The sequence below is a fragment of the Bos indicus genome, chromosome 18, assembly GCF_029378745.1.
Source record: "Bos indicus isolate NIAB-ARS_2022 breed Sahiwal x Tharparkar chromosome 18, NIAB-ARS_B.indTharparkar_mat_pri_1.0, whole genome shotgun sequence".
Taxonomy (NCBI): domain Eukaryota; kingdom Metazoa; phylum Chordata; class Mammalia; order Artiodactyla; family Bovidae; genus Bos; species Bos indicus.
The window spans coordinates 35,202,012-35,216,141 of NC_091777.1; the positions used below are offsets into that span (position 1 = coordinate 35,202,012).

Genomic DNA, 14,130 nt, shown 5'->3' on the forward strand with positions numbered 1-14,130 from the left:
TGCTCCCTCTCCGCGCTCCTCGCACCGGTTCCCCCCGCCCCCGCCCCAGCACCACATTTGTCAAGCCTGTGACTGTAGGGACACTGAACGCAAGTTTGGGGAGAGGGGTCTTGGTATTGCGGAGAACTGCGGAAGCCTCAATGCCTCTTCGAAGGAAGCCCAAGGGGACCCAGACAGAAGGGAAGCGGTTGTGCTAGCCCTTGCCTGCCACTGGGCTTAACCCATTTAGTCCCGCTCTCCTGCCAAACCCACCTTTGCTCCCGCCTACGCCCTGCCCAGTCCAAACTACAGACCTGGGCGAGGCACTGACTGGTCGAGTCCTGGCTGGACGGGTCCCCGCGCAGCCTCTTGAAAAGCCGTGTGCCCGCCAGTAGTACAGAAAAGACTTCTGAGCTCACGATGAAGCCGGACGGGCCTCGCTTGCGTCTGAGGGCCGTGGCCTTCGGGTTCTTGCTTCTCCTCGTCCCGGGCCAGGGTGAGGCTCCCGCGCAGGGCAACATAGGGACCGGGGTAGGACTTGGCCAAATTCTGCAGAGGCTGTGGGGATGGAGGTGGGGGTGGGAGAGCGGGTACTGGCGTCCGGGAGGTGGGAGCCGCTGGAGCGCTACAGTAACAGAACCATGATCCCACGCATCTCTGCGTCCCCAGAGGCGAGAAAAAGTCTGGCCTGCCCCAGGTCTAGCTACGCTGAGGGGCAAACGGGCTCTAGGTTGTGAGACGCAGCCGGGCGGGGTGGGAAGTTATTTGGAACATTTCCCTTCTAAGTGTTCGTGGTGGAGCTGGAGCTGATCGGTGATAGCATCAACAATAATAATAACCTTCCTGCCACCGTTTGGCTCTGAGCGTTGCAACCTTGGCCAGAGGGACGTCCTGACAGCCTCTGAATCTCTCTCCACGGAGTTGTAGGCAAGGTTACTGGCTCAGGCTACAGAGGCCCCCATCCCCAGCAGCTACATCTAGCAGAAGAGACTGCCACATCCTCTTCACCCCATGCACCCACCCGAGGTGAGGGTATGCCTTAGCCTTCAGGGCAAAGGTAATAGCTCTTTGTGCCAGCCCTTATCAGTAGCTTTTACTGATAAGTAGCTTAGGCTATGTGGGCACAGTACCCGAGCACAGCCCCAGCTCCTGTACCTGCTCTTGAACCCTGCTGCTGCTGCTGCTAAGTCGCTTCAGTCGTGTCCGACTCTGTGCGACCCCATAGACGGCAGCCCACCAGGCTCCCTCGTCCCTGGGATTCTCCAGGCAAGAACACCGGAGTGGGTTGCCATTTCCTTCTCCAATGCAGGAAAGTGAAAAGTGAAAGGGAAGTCGCTCAGTCGTGTCCGACTCCCAGCAACCCCATGGACTGCAGCCCACCAGGCTCCTCCATCCATGGGACTTTCCAGGCAAGAGCACTGGAGTGGGATGCCGTTGCCTTCTCCGGCTCTTGAACCCTATGATCATGTAATTCAGAGGTTCTCTGCCTGTGACACTTGACTATCTTGTCCCCTCCCAGTCCAATCTGCCCAGGAAGGGTCCACACACTCATGACTCCCCCGTGGCCCACCCCACTGGGCTTCCACCCTGACCCCTTGCTGACCAGACTCTAGGAGGTCCCCGGAATCTTCCAGCACCACAATCTGCTAAGCTTGGCTGAGGCCTCTTTTTAAACATGTTGCTGTGTTGGATTGGACCCACTTTCAGAGCAGAAGAATTGATAAGTACAGGTGATGGGTCTGTCCCTCTCCTGTTCTACCAAGTCCTAGCTTTTTGACAGGGACCATCTAGATCTCCAGGGCTTTCCACACACTGCCCAGGAGTTCACCCAAGAATGGGTGTGTGCATGCATCCTTGGTTTTCACCTAAATGGTCACCCATTGCCTCCCTTTCTGGTCCCGGCTTTTCCACTTCCTGACCCCAGGAGTGACTTCCACACCCCATCGTGGTAGAACTTCTTCATCCTGTTTAATGAAAGGCCTTCTCTTCAAGAAGTAAGCATCCTCAATGTAACCAGCCTCTGATCAGGAACATTTTAGCAGGTTTTGTCCTTTGCTATAACAAACAACCAGCATTAGAGGCTGGTGGAGGCAGTGAATTACATGGATAGACATTCCATCCCACCAGGAACTAGAGAGCAGCATGTTCCTTGGGAGAATGGTGGGCCTTCTGACTTGAAAAGGCATTGCTCAGTTACCCTCTGTGGAGCGTGAGAATAGCTGCTGACTCTGGCCTCACCCACACTATGTGTCATCAAACATGTTAATCCGTGTAAATCTAATAGGTATAGGGTAGTACAGTCACGTGAGGCTGTTTTTTGTTTTCTTTCTTTTAAAAAAAAGAACACTTTTTATTATGAAACCAGGCTCAGATCTGCCAAATTCTGCAGACAGAACCTGAGCATGCAGGAGGAAAGGCGCCAAGGAGGTGGGAACCGGTGGAGATAGCACCAGAGGAATTGGGAGCCTGATTGGATACCTCCCTGCACCCTGAGGCACAGAGAGGGTCAGGACTGCCTGAGGTCACATAGCACTGCAGGGCTCCCCATCTGAGGTAGGGAGAATAATATAGCAGACTCAGTATGCCTTCAACAGTTATCAAGACCTGGGCACCTTAGTTTTGTTTGGATTATCGCCTCTCCTTTGCACTATTATTTGAAGCAAATCCCAGACATCACATCACTTGTAAATTTTTTTAATCATGTCCTACTAAAATAAAAGGTGTATATCTCTCATAATTTCTTAATGTAATCAAACATCTAGTCAAACATTGTTTTTTCATGTTATCTCATGATATTTATGACATTTTTTAAAACCACGATTTATATAAGATTCATACTTTAAGAACTGGTAGCTGTGCTTCTTTTTTTAATAGCAAATTTAAGATATAATTCACATAGCATTTAATATGGTTTGTAGGGACTTCCCTGGTGGCCAGTGACTAAGACTCCATGATCCCAATGCAGGGGGCACATGTTTGATCCCTGGGCAGGGAACTAGGGACTTCCCTGGTAGCTCATCTGGTGAAGAATCTGCCTGCAATGCAGGAGACCCTTGTTTGATTCCTGGGTCAAGAAATTCCCCAGGAGCGTGGATAGACTACCCAATCCAGTATGTTTGGGCTTCTCTGGTGGCTCAGATGGTAAAGAATCTGCCCTCGATGAGGGACACCTGGGTTCGATCCTTGGGTTGGGAAGATCCCCTGAGGGAGAGCATGGCAACCGACTCTGTATTCTTGCCTGGAGAATCCCCATGGATAGAGGAACCTGGCGGGCTACGGTCCATGGGGTCGCAGAGTTGGACACAACTGAGCAACTAAGCACAGCACAGCACGGGGAGCTAAATCCCACATGCCATAACTAAAAAAGATCCCACATGCCACAACTAAGACCCAGCACAGCCAAAGAAATAAAATAAATAAACACACATTTTAATATGGTTTTTAGTATATTTATGGAGTTTACCACATTGATTTCCCTTTGCCCCAACATTTTCTCTCTATGAATATCCCAATTGTGATTTTGTATAAATTGAATCATCCAATATGTGGTGCTTTAGAACTGGCTTTTTTCACTTAGCATATTTTCAAGGTTCATCTGTGTTGTAGAATGTTTGGTAATTCTTTTTATTGCTGAATAATATATTCTATTGTGTAGATATTGTACATTTTATCAATCCATTTATCAGTTGATGGACATTTGGATTCTTTCCACTTTTTGGCTATTATAAATAATCCTGCTATGAACATCCATACCCAAGTTTTTGTGTGGACATGTTTCCAATTCTCTTGAGTTTATACCTAGGAGTGGAATTGCTGGGTCATTTGGTAACTCTATGTTTAACTTTTTGAAGAACTACAGGATGTTTTCCAAAGCACTTGCACCATTTTCTTTTCCCACTGGCAATGTACGAAGGTTCCAGTTTTTCCACATCCTTTCCAACATTTATTATTGCCTGTCTTTTTGAAGTATTTCGTGAAGCTCAATCTTCAGATTCCTTCTCTGCCTCGCTTCTGTTTTCCTTGTGATTTTGTTGTTGTGTTGAAGAAACTAGTTTATTCTGGAGAGGATCCCAGAGTTGGGATTTGGGTTATTTTTGTTTGTTTTCTTGAAGTATAGTTGATTTATAATGTTAAGTTAGTTTCAGGTGTACAGTAAAGTGGTTCAGTGATAAACATATTCATATTCTTTTCCCTTATAGATTATTATGAGATATTGAGTAGAGTTCCCTGTGCTGTATAAGGGCTCTAGGCCCTTGTTGGTTATTTTATATATAGTAGTGTGTATATTGGCGAAGGCAATGGCAACCCACTCCAGTACTCTTGCCTGGAAAATCCCATGGATGGAGGAACCTGGTAGGCTGCAGTCCATGGGGTCGCTAAGAGTCGGACACGACTGAGCGATTTCACTTTCACTTTTCACTTTTATGCATTGGAGGAGGAAATGGCAACCCACTCCAGTGTTCTTGCCTGGAGAATCCCATGGACGGAGAAGCCTGGCAGGCTGCAGTCCATGGGGTCGCACAGAGTCGGACATGACTGAAGCGAATTAGCAGCAGCAGCAGCAGCAGCAGCAGTGCATATATGTTAATCCCAAACTCCTAATTTATTCCTCCCCCCTTTTTCCTTTTGGTAACCATAAATTTGTTTTCTGTGTCCCTGAATCTGTTTCTGTTTTGTTCATTTGTATCATTTTTTAAATTCTATATATAACAGAGTTTGGATTTTGCTGGTATGGTGTCTTTTAACTGTTTCTCTGCCCCCTGTGTGCCTGTAAATTTGTATTTATATTCTAGAGTCTCGATCAAATTCAGATTTTACGTTTTGCTTTGTTTTGTTTAGGGTCAAGACTGCTTCATATGCAGTACAATGGACTTCCAATAGAAAACATACAATGTCTGATTGTCTTGCTTTCTGTGACAAAATAAGTTGCTGACATCACATTCAGGTTTCAGTATGCATTTCTCTTAGCATGATTGAGACAAATATCTCCTCATTTGTGTAAAAGCTATTTATTGGTATTCCTCATTCTATCTGAATATGCACTTTCACCATTTCATGTTCTTTTGCCAAATGTACGTTGCTGTCATCTTTCTTATTTATAGAATTTTTTATCTATTAGGAATTTCAGCTCCCCAACTGTTAGGTGACTTTCTTTCTTTTTTTAAATTTTTAAACTTTTATTTTCAAAGAGCTAGTATTGTTTCTGCATAAGATAGATGTGCTGGACGATCCATTTAAGCAAGTCCAGTTAGTCCAACTTAACGACGCTGATGTCCTTCGCATACTGGTGGAAACGCTGGTGGCACATTTTGAGGCCGTATTTTTGGATCAGACCATGGTGGTTTGAGCAGACCCAGCAAGAGCGAGAACTCTGGCCGAATTTTCTCTGATGGATCCAATAGAGCTGCTGGTGGCCCATGTTGCTTTCTTGGCTGCAATGAGGCAAAGGTGTTAGGTGACTCTTAATCTCTTCCTGGTTGCCAGATCCCTTTAGCAGGGCGGGCTGTGCTTTCTAATGTTCTAGACACAGCTGCCCTTTCCTCTGTAGTTCTCCTCATAACATCACTCTTTATTTGGGGAATACTTTATGTCATTCTTGCCACCTGGAATGTGAGATCCTTAAGGACAAGAATCTTGTCTGTCTGATTCCTATAGTTCTCCTGCTGCTCCTAGGCCTGCACACAGTGAGTGGAAGGGACACTCTCACCCCCATCAAGCTCATATGGCTATTTGAGGCTCCTGGGGCTAAACCATGATGCCAAGCCCCAGAGAGGTACACTGAGCCTGATGGAAAAGGCTGGAGCAGTAAAGGCAGTGGGGGCAGGGCAGAATTACAGGCAGGGAGTCTGTAAAGCAAGTATTGGTAGATCAGTGTCCCTTGAGCTGAGCTGAGGACAGGAAGGAGGTGAAAACATCAACAGTCTGGGAGGGCAGCTGAATGGGGAGACCCAACCCTGATGTCCATCTCTCTGCCCACAGGCCAGGACTCTACCCGCCCTGTCCGAACCACACACACAGGGAAGGTACAGGGGAGCCTTGTCTACGTGAATAATGCTGATATGGGGGTCCACACCTTCTTGGGAATTCCCTTTGCCAAGCCACCTGTAGGGCCGCTGCGATTTGCACCCCCGGAGCCCCCAGAATCTTGGAGTGGTGTAAAGGATGGGACTTCCCAGCCAGCCAAGTAAGCAGGAGGTCTGGGAACTTTAGGCCCTGGTATAGAGGGTACTCTTGAGCTCTGGGCCAGGTTGCAGTTGTTATTTCATCTAAGCCACAGCCAGTTTTCCTTCTGAGTTTGATGGATATTCGAATGCATTTTTCCGATAAGCATGCTGAAGCTTGAAAGAGCAAAGTAACTTTCCCAGATTGAGGACTTAGCACTCAAAAGAGCATTAGATCTACATGCTGAAGGGACAAGCAGAGACATGTAACTCCCTAAGTTTTAATCATACCAAGTGATCTCTGACACCAGAGAAAGTGGCTCTGAAAGAGGTTTGACCCTTGTAGGAGCTCCTGATTCTAGCAGCTCATACTGTAGATTCCCAAGGAGTGGCAGACCTGAGTCTTCACAGTCACTGTGCCAACCAACAGGGCCAGGTGCCACAACTGCAACCTGGCCCAGAGCTCAAGGAATTGACCAAGGAATGTGTGAATGTTCTTGCAGCTGGAAACTTTGAGGGAGAGATGAGGTTTTCTGAGAGATTGACTTGAGGTTTTTAAAGGACATTGCACTGCTCTTCTCTTGAGAAATTAAGCCATTCATTTTGGCAGCACATGTGTACGGGCTACTCCCCTGTCCCAGGTGTGTGTGAGTACAGGGATATGGTGGTGAATGTCAACACAGGCAACCAACAGTTCTCATAGAGGCCCTCAAGAGTCAAGATTTCTCAGCCTCAGGAGGATAGTATCCAAGGCCCTCATAAACTTGAGGCTTCCCTGGAAGACGGGGCTCCATTCCAGCTTTCCCAGAGTCTGTGGACTGTAACCTGGTGCAAAGGTCCTTTAAGGAGGGATCACATGTAAGTGGGGCATCAGAGAAAGTTGGACCAAGTAGCTGGGAGTAAATCGGGGCCCAGAATCTGGTTACAGCTACTGCACAGCCCCAGGACTAACTGCCTGCCACCACCAGGTGTCCGCAGGACGCCGACGGCATGAAAAGCATGGAACTATGGAATGTGACCCTGCCTTCTACCTCCATGTCTGAAGATTGTCTGTACCTCAACATCCACACACCTGCCTATTCCCATGAGGGCTCCAATCTGCCTGTGAGTGCCAGGACATAACTGGGTGAGGGGTGGGAGGATGTTTCTTCTGCAAGAAGATTGAAAAGGACAAGATCAGCTTGAGCCCCACTGCACGTGGACCCTGTTAAGACACTGAGTGCTTCTTACCCAGCGTGGATGGCTGACCCTTCGGCACAGGGTCACAAAACCCTGGCTGCTCTCAGAGGTCAGAAACTGTGTCCCTAGGAGGGACAGTGGACTCACCCAACCAACTCATACCCAGGACCCAGTCAGGTACCTAGGTGCCTAAGGCCTGCACTTTGAGGTGGCCAGAGACCCCAGTCTTGGATTATCCATTGGGCCAGTGAGAATGGAGTACTCTTAATTAATGTGCATGCATGTAAGGTGATCAGAGAAACACTCCTTTTCTTTCCACCTCAGAGGGTTCTGGGGGAAATGGAGCCAGGCTCTGGTAAGTGGGACAGGCCTTACATGTGGGAGGTGGGTTTTCCTGATAGAACATGGGTCACCTTCAGTCCAGGTAATGAAGACACTACTGTGTCTTGCTAGAGTTCTGTCCATGTGGTTAGGTGAGCAGAGTCAAAGTGGTGGTTAGTTTAGGTAGCAGCCCTGGTGGGGTTTAGGGCCAGGTGGGAGCCACATGGTAACTATACCTCGGATTCCCCAGGTGATGGTGTGGATCCATGGTGGCGGGCTTGTCCTGGGCATGGCGTCCATGTATGACGGCTCTGCACTGGCAGCCTTTGGAGACGTGGTGGTGGTCGTTATCCAGTACCGCCTGGGTTTGCTGGGCTTCTTCAGGTGAGTCTGGGGTTGGGCTGGGCTGGGCAACGAGGACTGATGGAGCTAGGACAGCCCCATGACCCTCATCCTTGCCACCTCTCAGCACTGGAGACAAGCACGCAACTGGCAACTGGGGCTACCTGGATCAAGTGGCCGCACTGCGCTGGGTCCAGCAGAATATCGCCTACTTTGGAGGCGACCCTGGCCGTGTCACAATTTTTGGCGAGTCTGCGGGTGGCATAAGCGTGTCTTTGCATGTCATATCCCCCATGTCCCAAGGACTCTTCCATGGCGCCATCATGGAGAGTGGCGTGGCCCTGCTGCCTGGCCTCACCATCAACTCATCTGACAAGGTCGCCAAAGTAAGTGCCCTCACCCGTGGAAAGCCCAGACCTGCTCCCTGCATTTCTTAGCCCTCAGCCCATTATGCTGTCTGTTAAGTGGAGATAACAGGGACTCCCCTGCCATCAGAGGACCTTGGGAACAGCCATCTACCTGGGGATTGTTCAGGGGTCAGAATTCACAAGACTCTGTCAGCTCAGAGGCTGAGTGTGTTCCGTGGCCCATAGAACTTCTGCCCTGGGACCCCCATCAGAGGCAGGACCATCTAGGAAAGTGGGATGGCACCCCCCCCCCAGCTGAGTCCTCTGAGCAACAGGGAGGTTGGGACAATTTCAACCCTGTAGAAATCCATTCACAATACTCTGTGAGATTTGGGGGTACACCTGCCTGCACCTGGGGCATTGGGCATACCTCTCTCCCCTACCTGGAAGGATGAGCCGACCACTGCCTGATCTCTTCACAGGTGGTAGCCAACCTGTCTGCCTGTGGCCAGGTTGACTCAGAGGCCCTGGTGGACTGCCTGCGGCACAAGAATGAAGAGGAGGTTCTGGCCATCAACAAGGTTTGGCTGAATGGATGTGGCTTTGAAGGGAGGGGCAATCAGGTGTGCGGCAGGCAAGCCTGGGTACCCTTCACTGTCACGGGCAAGTTTTTCTAGCTCCACACTGTGGTGTCCTTATAGCCCTCTTACAGGAGCCTCCTGTAAGCCTCCCTTACAGGAGATGAGGTGCGAATTGAGACCAGGCCATGTTGAGGCAGATGTAGGACCTTCTGGGGTGGGTGTGAGCATCCTGGGATGAACCAGGAAGGGGTGCATGATGTCTGTGGCATCAGAAAGTGTCTGCGACCTGACCTTGAGGATCCTTAGCTCGTCAAGATCATCCCCGGCGTGGTGGATGGGATCTTCCTGCCCAAGCACCCCCTGGAGCTGCTGGCCTCTGACGACTTTCAACCTGTCCCCAGCATCATTGGTGTCAACAATGATGAGTATGGTTGGATCATCCCCTTGGTGAGGCCCACTCCCAAGCCTCCAGGTGCCTGGGAGCCCATCCAATGGGAAGTCCTCAGGGCTTCATAGTTCTGGGCCCATCCTATTTCCAACTTGAGTCTCTCCCACCACCCAGAGCGTGAACAATTCTGACACTAGGAGGGAAATAAGCAGAGAGTCCGTGAGGAATGCCTTGCAGGAATTGTCAACAATGACGGTGAGGTTCTTGTGGACCTGCCCTCATGGGAAGGGGTTCCTTTCCTATCCCAAGGCACGGGGAACCCATCACCCAGATATCCTGTCTATGCAATACCTGCCCCCACCCCCACCAGAGCTTGGTCCCTGTCCTCAGTTCCCAATCCCAACCCAGAATCCATCTCCCACCTCTGCCCCTGCTGCCTCCCGGCCCCTGCCAGCCTGCCTAACCTGACTCCCTCATCCACCTGGGGCAGACTATGCCTCCTGAGTTTGGTGAGCTGTTGATGGAGGAGTACATAGAGGACAGTGAAGACCACCAGACCCTCCAAAACCAGCTCCATGAGATTATGGGGGACTACCTTTTTGTGATCCCTGCACTCCAAGTAGCAATGTTTCATCGTAAGTACATCTGTAACTAAAGCCAGACTGGCAGGGGGGCAGCTTGGAGCTGCAGGTGTCAGGGGAGGTCTACCAGTGTCCAGGTCCCCACCCATATATATTTATTGGGCCCCAGGTGCCAGGCACTTGAGATCCTTCATCTCGGTAAATCCTCATGGCTAGTCTAAGAGACAGACATTTATCCCATTTTACAGAAGAGGAAAAGAGTTCAGTGACCTTCAGTGACTTGCCCAAGACCACACCCTAGGAAGTTCCAAGGCCACGATTTGAACCCAGGCCCTTCCCACTGCCGTTGCTCCAGCCTGGGATTCCCTCACCCCATTGTCCAGATTCCAACCATCTTTGGACCTAGCTATGTCATCACCATGGATCATGCAGGAAGGCTCCCAGTGAGGGGCTGCCATGTCATGGCCCATCTGCCCTACCTCCCCAGGTTCCCACGCCCCCGTCTACTTCTACGAGTTCCAACATCAGTCCAGCTTCTTCAAGGATGTCAGGCCGAGCTCTGTGAGGGCGGACCATGGAGATGAGGTTCTCTTCCTCTTCAGAAATGAGCAAAGTGAGTCTCCTGGGTGGGGCTCCTTGTTCCCAGGATGTGGGATGCTCGCTGAGACCCTGGGTGAGGGCAATCATGAGAAAACTAAGGCTCTGAGAGAGGACGGGATCAGGTGTCCAAGATCTGACAGATGGAAAGACTGAGCTCCAGGGACTTCCCTGATGGTCCAGTGGTTAAGACTCTACACTCCTGATGCAGGGGGCACAGGTTCAATCCCTGGCTGGGAAACTACGGTCCCGCATGCTGCAGGTACAAAAAAGAAAAGGAAATTTTAAAAAAGAAGACGAAGAAGAAAAGGAAAGGGAAAAAAAAACTGAGCTTGGAGTCCAGGACTCTTCAGACCAGAACCTATACTCCATCTCTCCCCACCCTGATTTTAGGTGTCTGGCATGGGTGCAGAGAACATATTTCAAAGGCATTTTTCTCTCTCTCTCTCTTTTTTTTTTTCCCTTCCTCCCTACCCTTCTTTTTCCTATTTATTTATTTATTTTTTAAAATCACTCAGTCATGTCCAACTCTTTGTGACCCCACGGACTATACAGTCCATGGAATTCTCCAGGCCGGAATACTGGAGTGGGTAGCTGTTCCCTTCTCCAGGGGATCTTCCCAACCCCAGGTATTGAATCCAGGTCTCCCTCATTGCAGATGAATTCTTTACCAGCTGAGCCACCAGGGAAGCCCTCCTATTTATTTTTTAAATCTCTTCCAGTGTCAGAAGAAGAGAGCCTTCTAGGTCAGGGTTGAACCCAGTGTCGGGTCAGCCAGAGGCCGGGATGAATATATGGGGCTTGGGCAAGGACAGGGCCTGGGGATCGGGCAGAGCTGAAGGCTGGGGATGACAGGACAGAGCCTGGGATGGTGGGGAGACGGGGGAATGACCCACGTGCCGGACTGAACTGCCCTGACCTGGACCCTTGTCTTCTTGCTCTGTAGTCCAATTCACGGAGGAGGAGGAGCTGCTGAGCAGGAAGATGATCAAGTATTGGGCCAACTTTGCTCGAAATCAGTGAGATGTCACACCCCTACTTTAACCCCATGGTGGGGAGGGCAGGGCCTGGAATCCATCTGGGGCTCCCCTCATCTGTCTACGGTGACTCATGAGTGTATGTGTCCTTCATTGCATGGCCCCCTCCCCAGCTCCAAGATCCTCTTGGACACTCTTTCCATCTCTGGGTGACCTGGATGGTGGGGGGAGGGGCGGTGACAGTGCTGTTACCTACAGAACCTCCCTCTGTCAGGAAGGAACAAAGGCTGCCCTGCCTCCTGTAGAACTGATGCTCTAGTGGGAGGTGGTTTCTTTCTTTCCTACTTCTAGAAACCTCCCCTCTCATTCCCCAAGCCCTGTTTGGTTGCCTTGCCTGACCTGTCAGGGTGCTTGGATCTGAGCTTGGTAGGACTCAGAGTGACCCTCATGTCTACAGGAACCCCAATGGTGAGGGTCTGCCCCACTGGCCGATGTTCGACCAGGAGGACCAATACATGCAGCTGAACACGCAGCCTGCAGTGGGCCGGGCCCTGAAGGCCCACAGGCTCCAGTTCTGGATGAAGACCCTACCCCAGAAGACACAGGAGCTAATGGAGACCAAGGAGAAGCACACAGAACTATAGTTTCCTGCATCTGGGGGTGGGGGGTTGGGGGCTTGAGTATAGGTGGGGCTCTGCCAGATGTGCCCACACATGCCCAGTGAGGAGCCAGCAGTTTTTTCTTTCATTCACACAGCCATTCATTCATTGATTCTTCTACCCATCTATCCTCACGGAAACCTTGAAGAACCAACTGCCTGATGTTCCCAAGCCTGCCACGGGTCCTCTCTTCTCAGACACAATCAATAAACCTTCCCAGGAAGCTGCGTGAGCAAACACTAATGGAAGTTTACTTTCTTTAGCACTCCACTGGACCCTGAGCCCCGTCTTCCCTTCCTTACTTCCACTGCCTCCCCAGCCTCTCTCTCCTCTACCTCTGAAGGAAGGTGCTTGGGGAACCTTGCACACCTGGCTCTCAGCAAGGCCCCCATGCTCTCCGTCTGTAAATGGCCAATCAGAAACCTGGACACTAGGATCCTGGGAGTGTAGGATCTCAGCCCCACCCTCCACCCAGGCTACCCATTACTCAGAATGTCGATGTCCCTATCCCCACCCATTGTCTTCCTAGACTAAGTGCCATCTATTGTTGACCTTTAAACAAACTTCTCTTTCACTTAGTGTCCCACAGAGGTGATTGACCCTTTTTTTTGTAGGAAGCAGAATTGGGCTTGTCCATGGGCTGCTGGAGCCTGGGCCAGCTGCACAGTGGCCAGGAGAACTGGGCGGGTTCCTCAGTCACTGTCTCCTGAACCTGTCTTTATCTTCAGTGATTCTGCAGACATTGTAGGGCCCAGACTTTACATGATCGCAGCACATCCATGAAGAGGTTTATCTGTGAGATATTTCCTGGAAGCAGGATTGAGGCATCAGAAGATCTAGGATGTTAGGAGAAGAGACTTGTCTGTTGGCTCCCAATGGCCTCTTCATCCAGGGAGGTCTCCTTTGCTTTTTAGAATCCCCCTTGCTACTGCCGACCCCCACCTCCAACCATCCCCTCTGCTGAGCATTCCCCAACTCACTGTGGGCATTGACATGATTCGTTTTCCTATGGACCTCATTCTCCCTAAACTTTTAATTCCTTTTCACCATCTCTTCCCACCCGCACCCCACCCCACCAAAACCCTATCTTATATTTCATCTCAATATGCAAAAGCACCAATTATGTTCATTCTGCCTCTTTGTTCCACCAAAGCACTTTCTTTATATCAATAAGAGGTTGTATCCCTCTTCTCATAGATCCAGGACTCCCTACCTCTGACCCTCTGAGTACCTGGTTTCCCAGGAGAAATGTCCCCCTTCTTTCTACCCACTGTATTCAGCCCAGTCAGAGCCCCCTGAAGTTGGGCTTGAAGGATGGAGATTCACGCATTGCCCACTATAGACACCAGGTGGCACACAAGTACACCCTTGAGCTTGAGATGACCAACTCTGGATGAGAAAGGAGACTTCTTTCTAAAGAACACTTTCTTTTGGTGTTTGTTTTTTTTTTTTCTTTCTTTTTTTTCTTTTGTTGTTCTTGTTAGTTCATCGCTAAGTCTTGTTCGACTCTTTGCGACCCCATGGACTGTAGCCTGCCAGGCTCCTCTGTCCATGGGATTTCCCAGGCAAGAATACTGGAGTGGGTTGCCATTTCCTTCTCCAGGGGATATTCCCAACCTAGGGATTGAACCCACACCTCCTGCATTGGCAGGTGGATTCTTTACCACTGAGCCACTAGGGAAGCCCGTTCTCATGAACACTGTCTGGTTCTAATGCTTCCCCAGCATCCTGAAAGCATCTGTTGGCATGCATGCTTCTGTTTTTCAGTCCTGCTATGCACAGTGTACTTCCCAAAAGTGGACTCCCAGGACTAGTTTTAGGTAAACTGATTTTTTGAACAGCTTTATTGTGGAATAATTCACATACACATTCACCCATTTTAGGTGTGAAATGTTTTATAAATTTGGATAAATGTATAAGACGTACAACCACCATCACATCAAGTTTTAGGATGCATCCATTGCTCAGAAAAGTTCCTTTGTGCACCCTGGCACTGCCCCGAACCTGATTCCACACAA

The 14,130-nt window shown here is 49.9% G+C and overlaps 2 protein-coding genes across 3 annotated transcripts; one reads left to right on the top strand and one right to left on the bottom strand.

Moving 5' to 3' along the window:
• The first annotated feature begins 277 nt into the window (after positions 1-277).
• CES2 (carboxylesterase 2) lies at positions 278-12,355 on the top strand. Of its 2 annotated transcripts, XM_019979452.2 has the most exons (12): positions 278-475; positions 5,959-6,163; positions 7,109-7,244; positions 7,891-8,024; positions 8,110-8,368; positions 8,812-8,910; positions 9,217-9,357; positions 9,473-9,553; positions 9,789-9,933; positions 10,367-10,492; positions 11,423-11,495; positions 11,911-12,355. In XM_019979452.2, the coding sequence occupies exons 1-12, from the start codon at positions 400-402 to the stop codon at positions 12,095-12,097; spliced, it is 1,662 nt and encodes a 553-aa protein (XP_019835011.2). In that variant the 5' UTR covers positions 278-399; the 3' UTR covers positions 12,098-12,355. The 2 variants fall into 2 exon arrangements, with proteins under 2 accessions (XP_019835011.2, XP_019835013.1); XM_019979454.2 differs by lacking the exon at positions 5,959-6,163 and having other exon boundaries at positions 325-475.
• On the bottom strand, positions 5,128-5,398 carry LOC109572561 (small ribosomal subunit protein uS14-like). Its single transcript, XM_070770726.1, has one exon. The coding sequence runs from the start codon at positions 5,396-5,398 to the stop codon at positions 5,228-5,230; it is 171 nt and encodes a 56-aa protein (XP_070626827.1). The 3' UTR covers positions 5,128-5,227.
• Positions 12,356-14,130: the final 1,775 nt, after the last annotated feature.

Excerpts from the sequence above, each read along its gene's own strand:
- CES2 (XM_019979452.2), top strand. The coding sequence starts at position 400 with ATGAAGCCGGACGGGCCTCGCTTGCGTCTGAGGGCCGTGGCCTTCGGG. Across the intron at positions 10,493-11,422 it reads CCTCTTCAGAAATGAGCAAA|TCCAATTCACGGAGGAGGAG; the intron begins GTGAGTCTCCTG and ends CTTGCTCTGTAG. Across the intron at positions 11,496-11,910 it reads GCCAACTTTGCTCGAAATCA|GAACCCCAATGGTGAGGGTC; the intron begins GTGAGATGTCAC and ends TCATGTCTACAG.
- LOC109572561 (XM_070770726.1), bottom strand. The coding sequence starts at position 5,398 with ATGGGCCACCAGCAGCTCTATTGGATCCATCAGAGAAAATTCGGCCAG.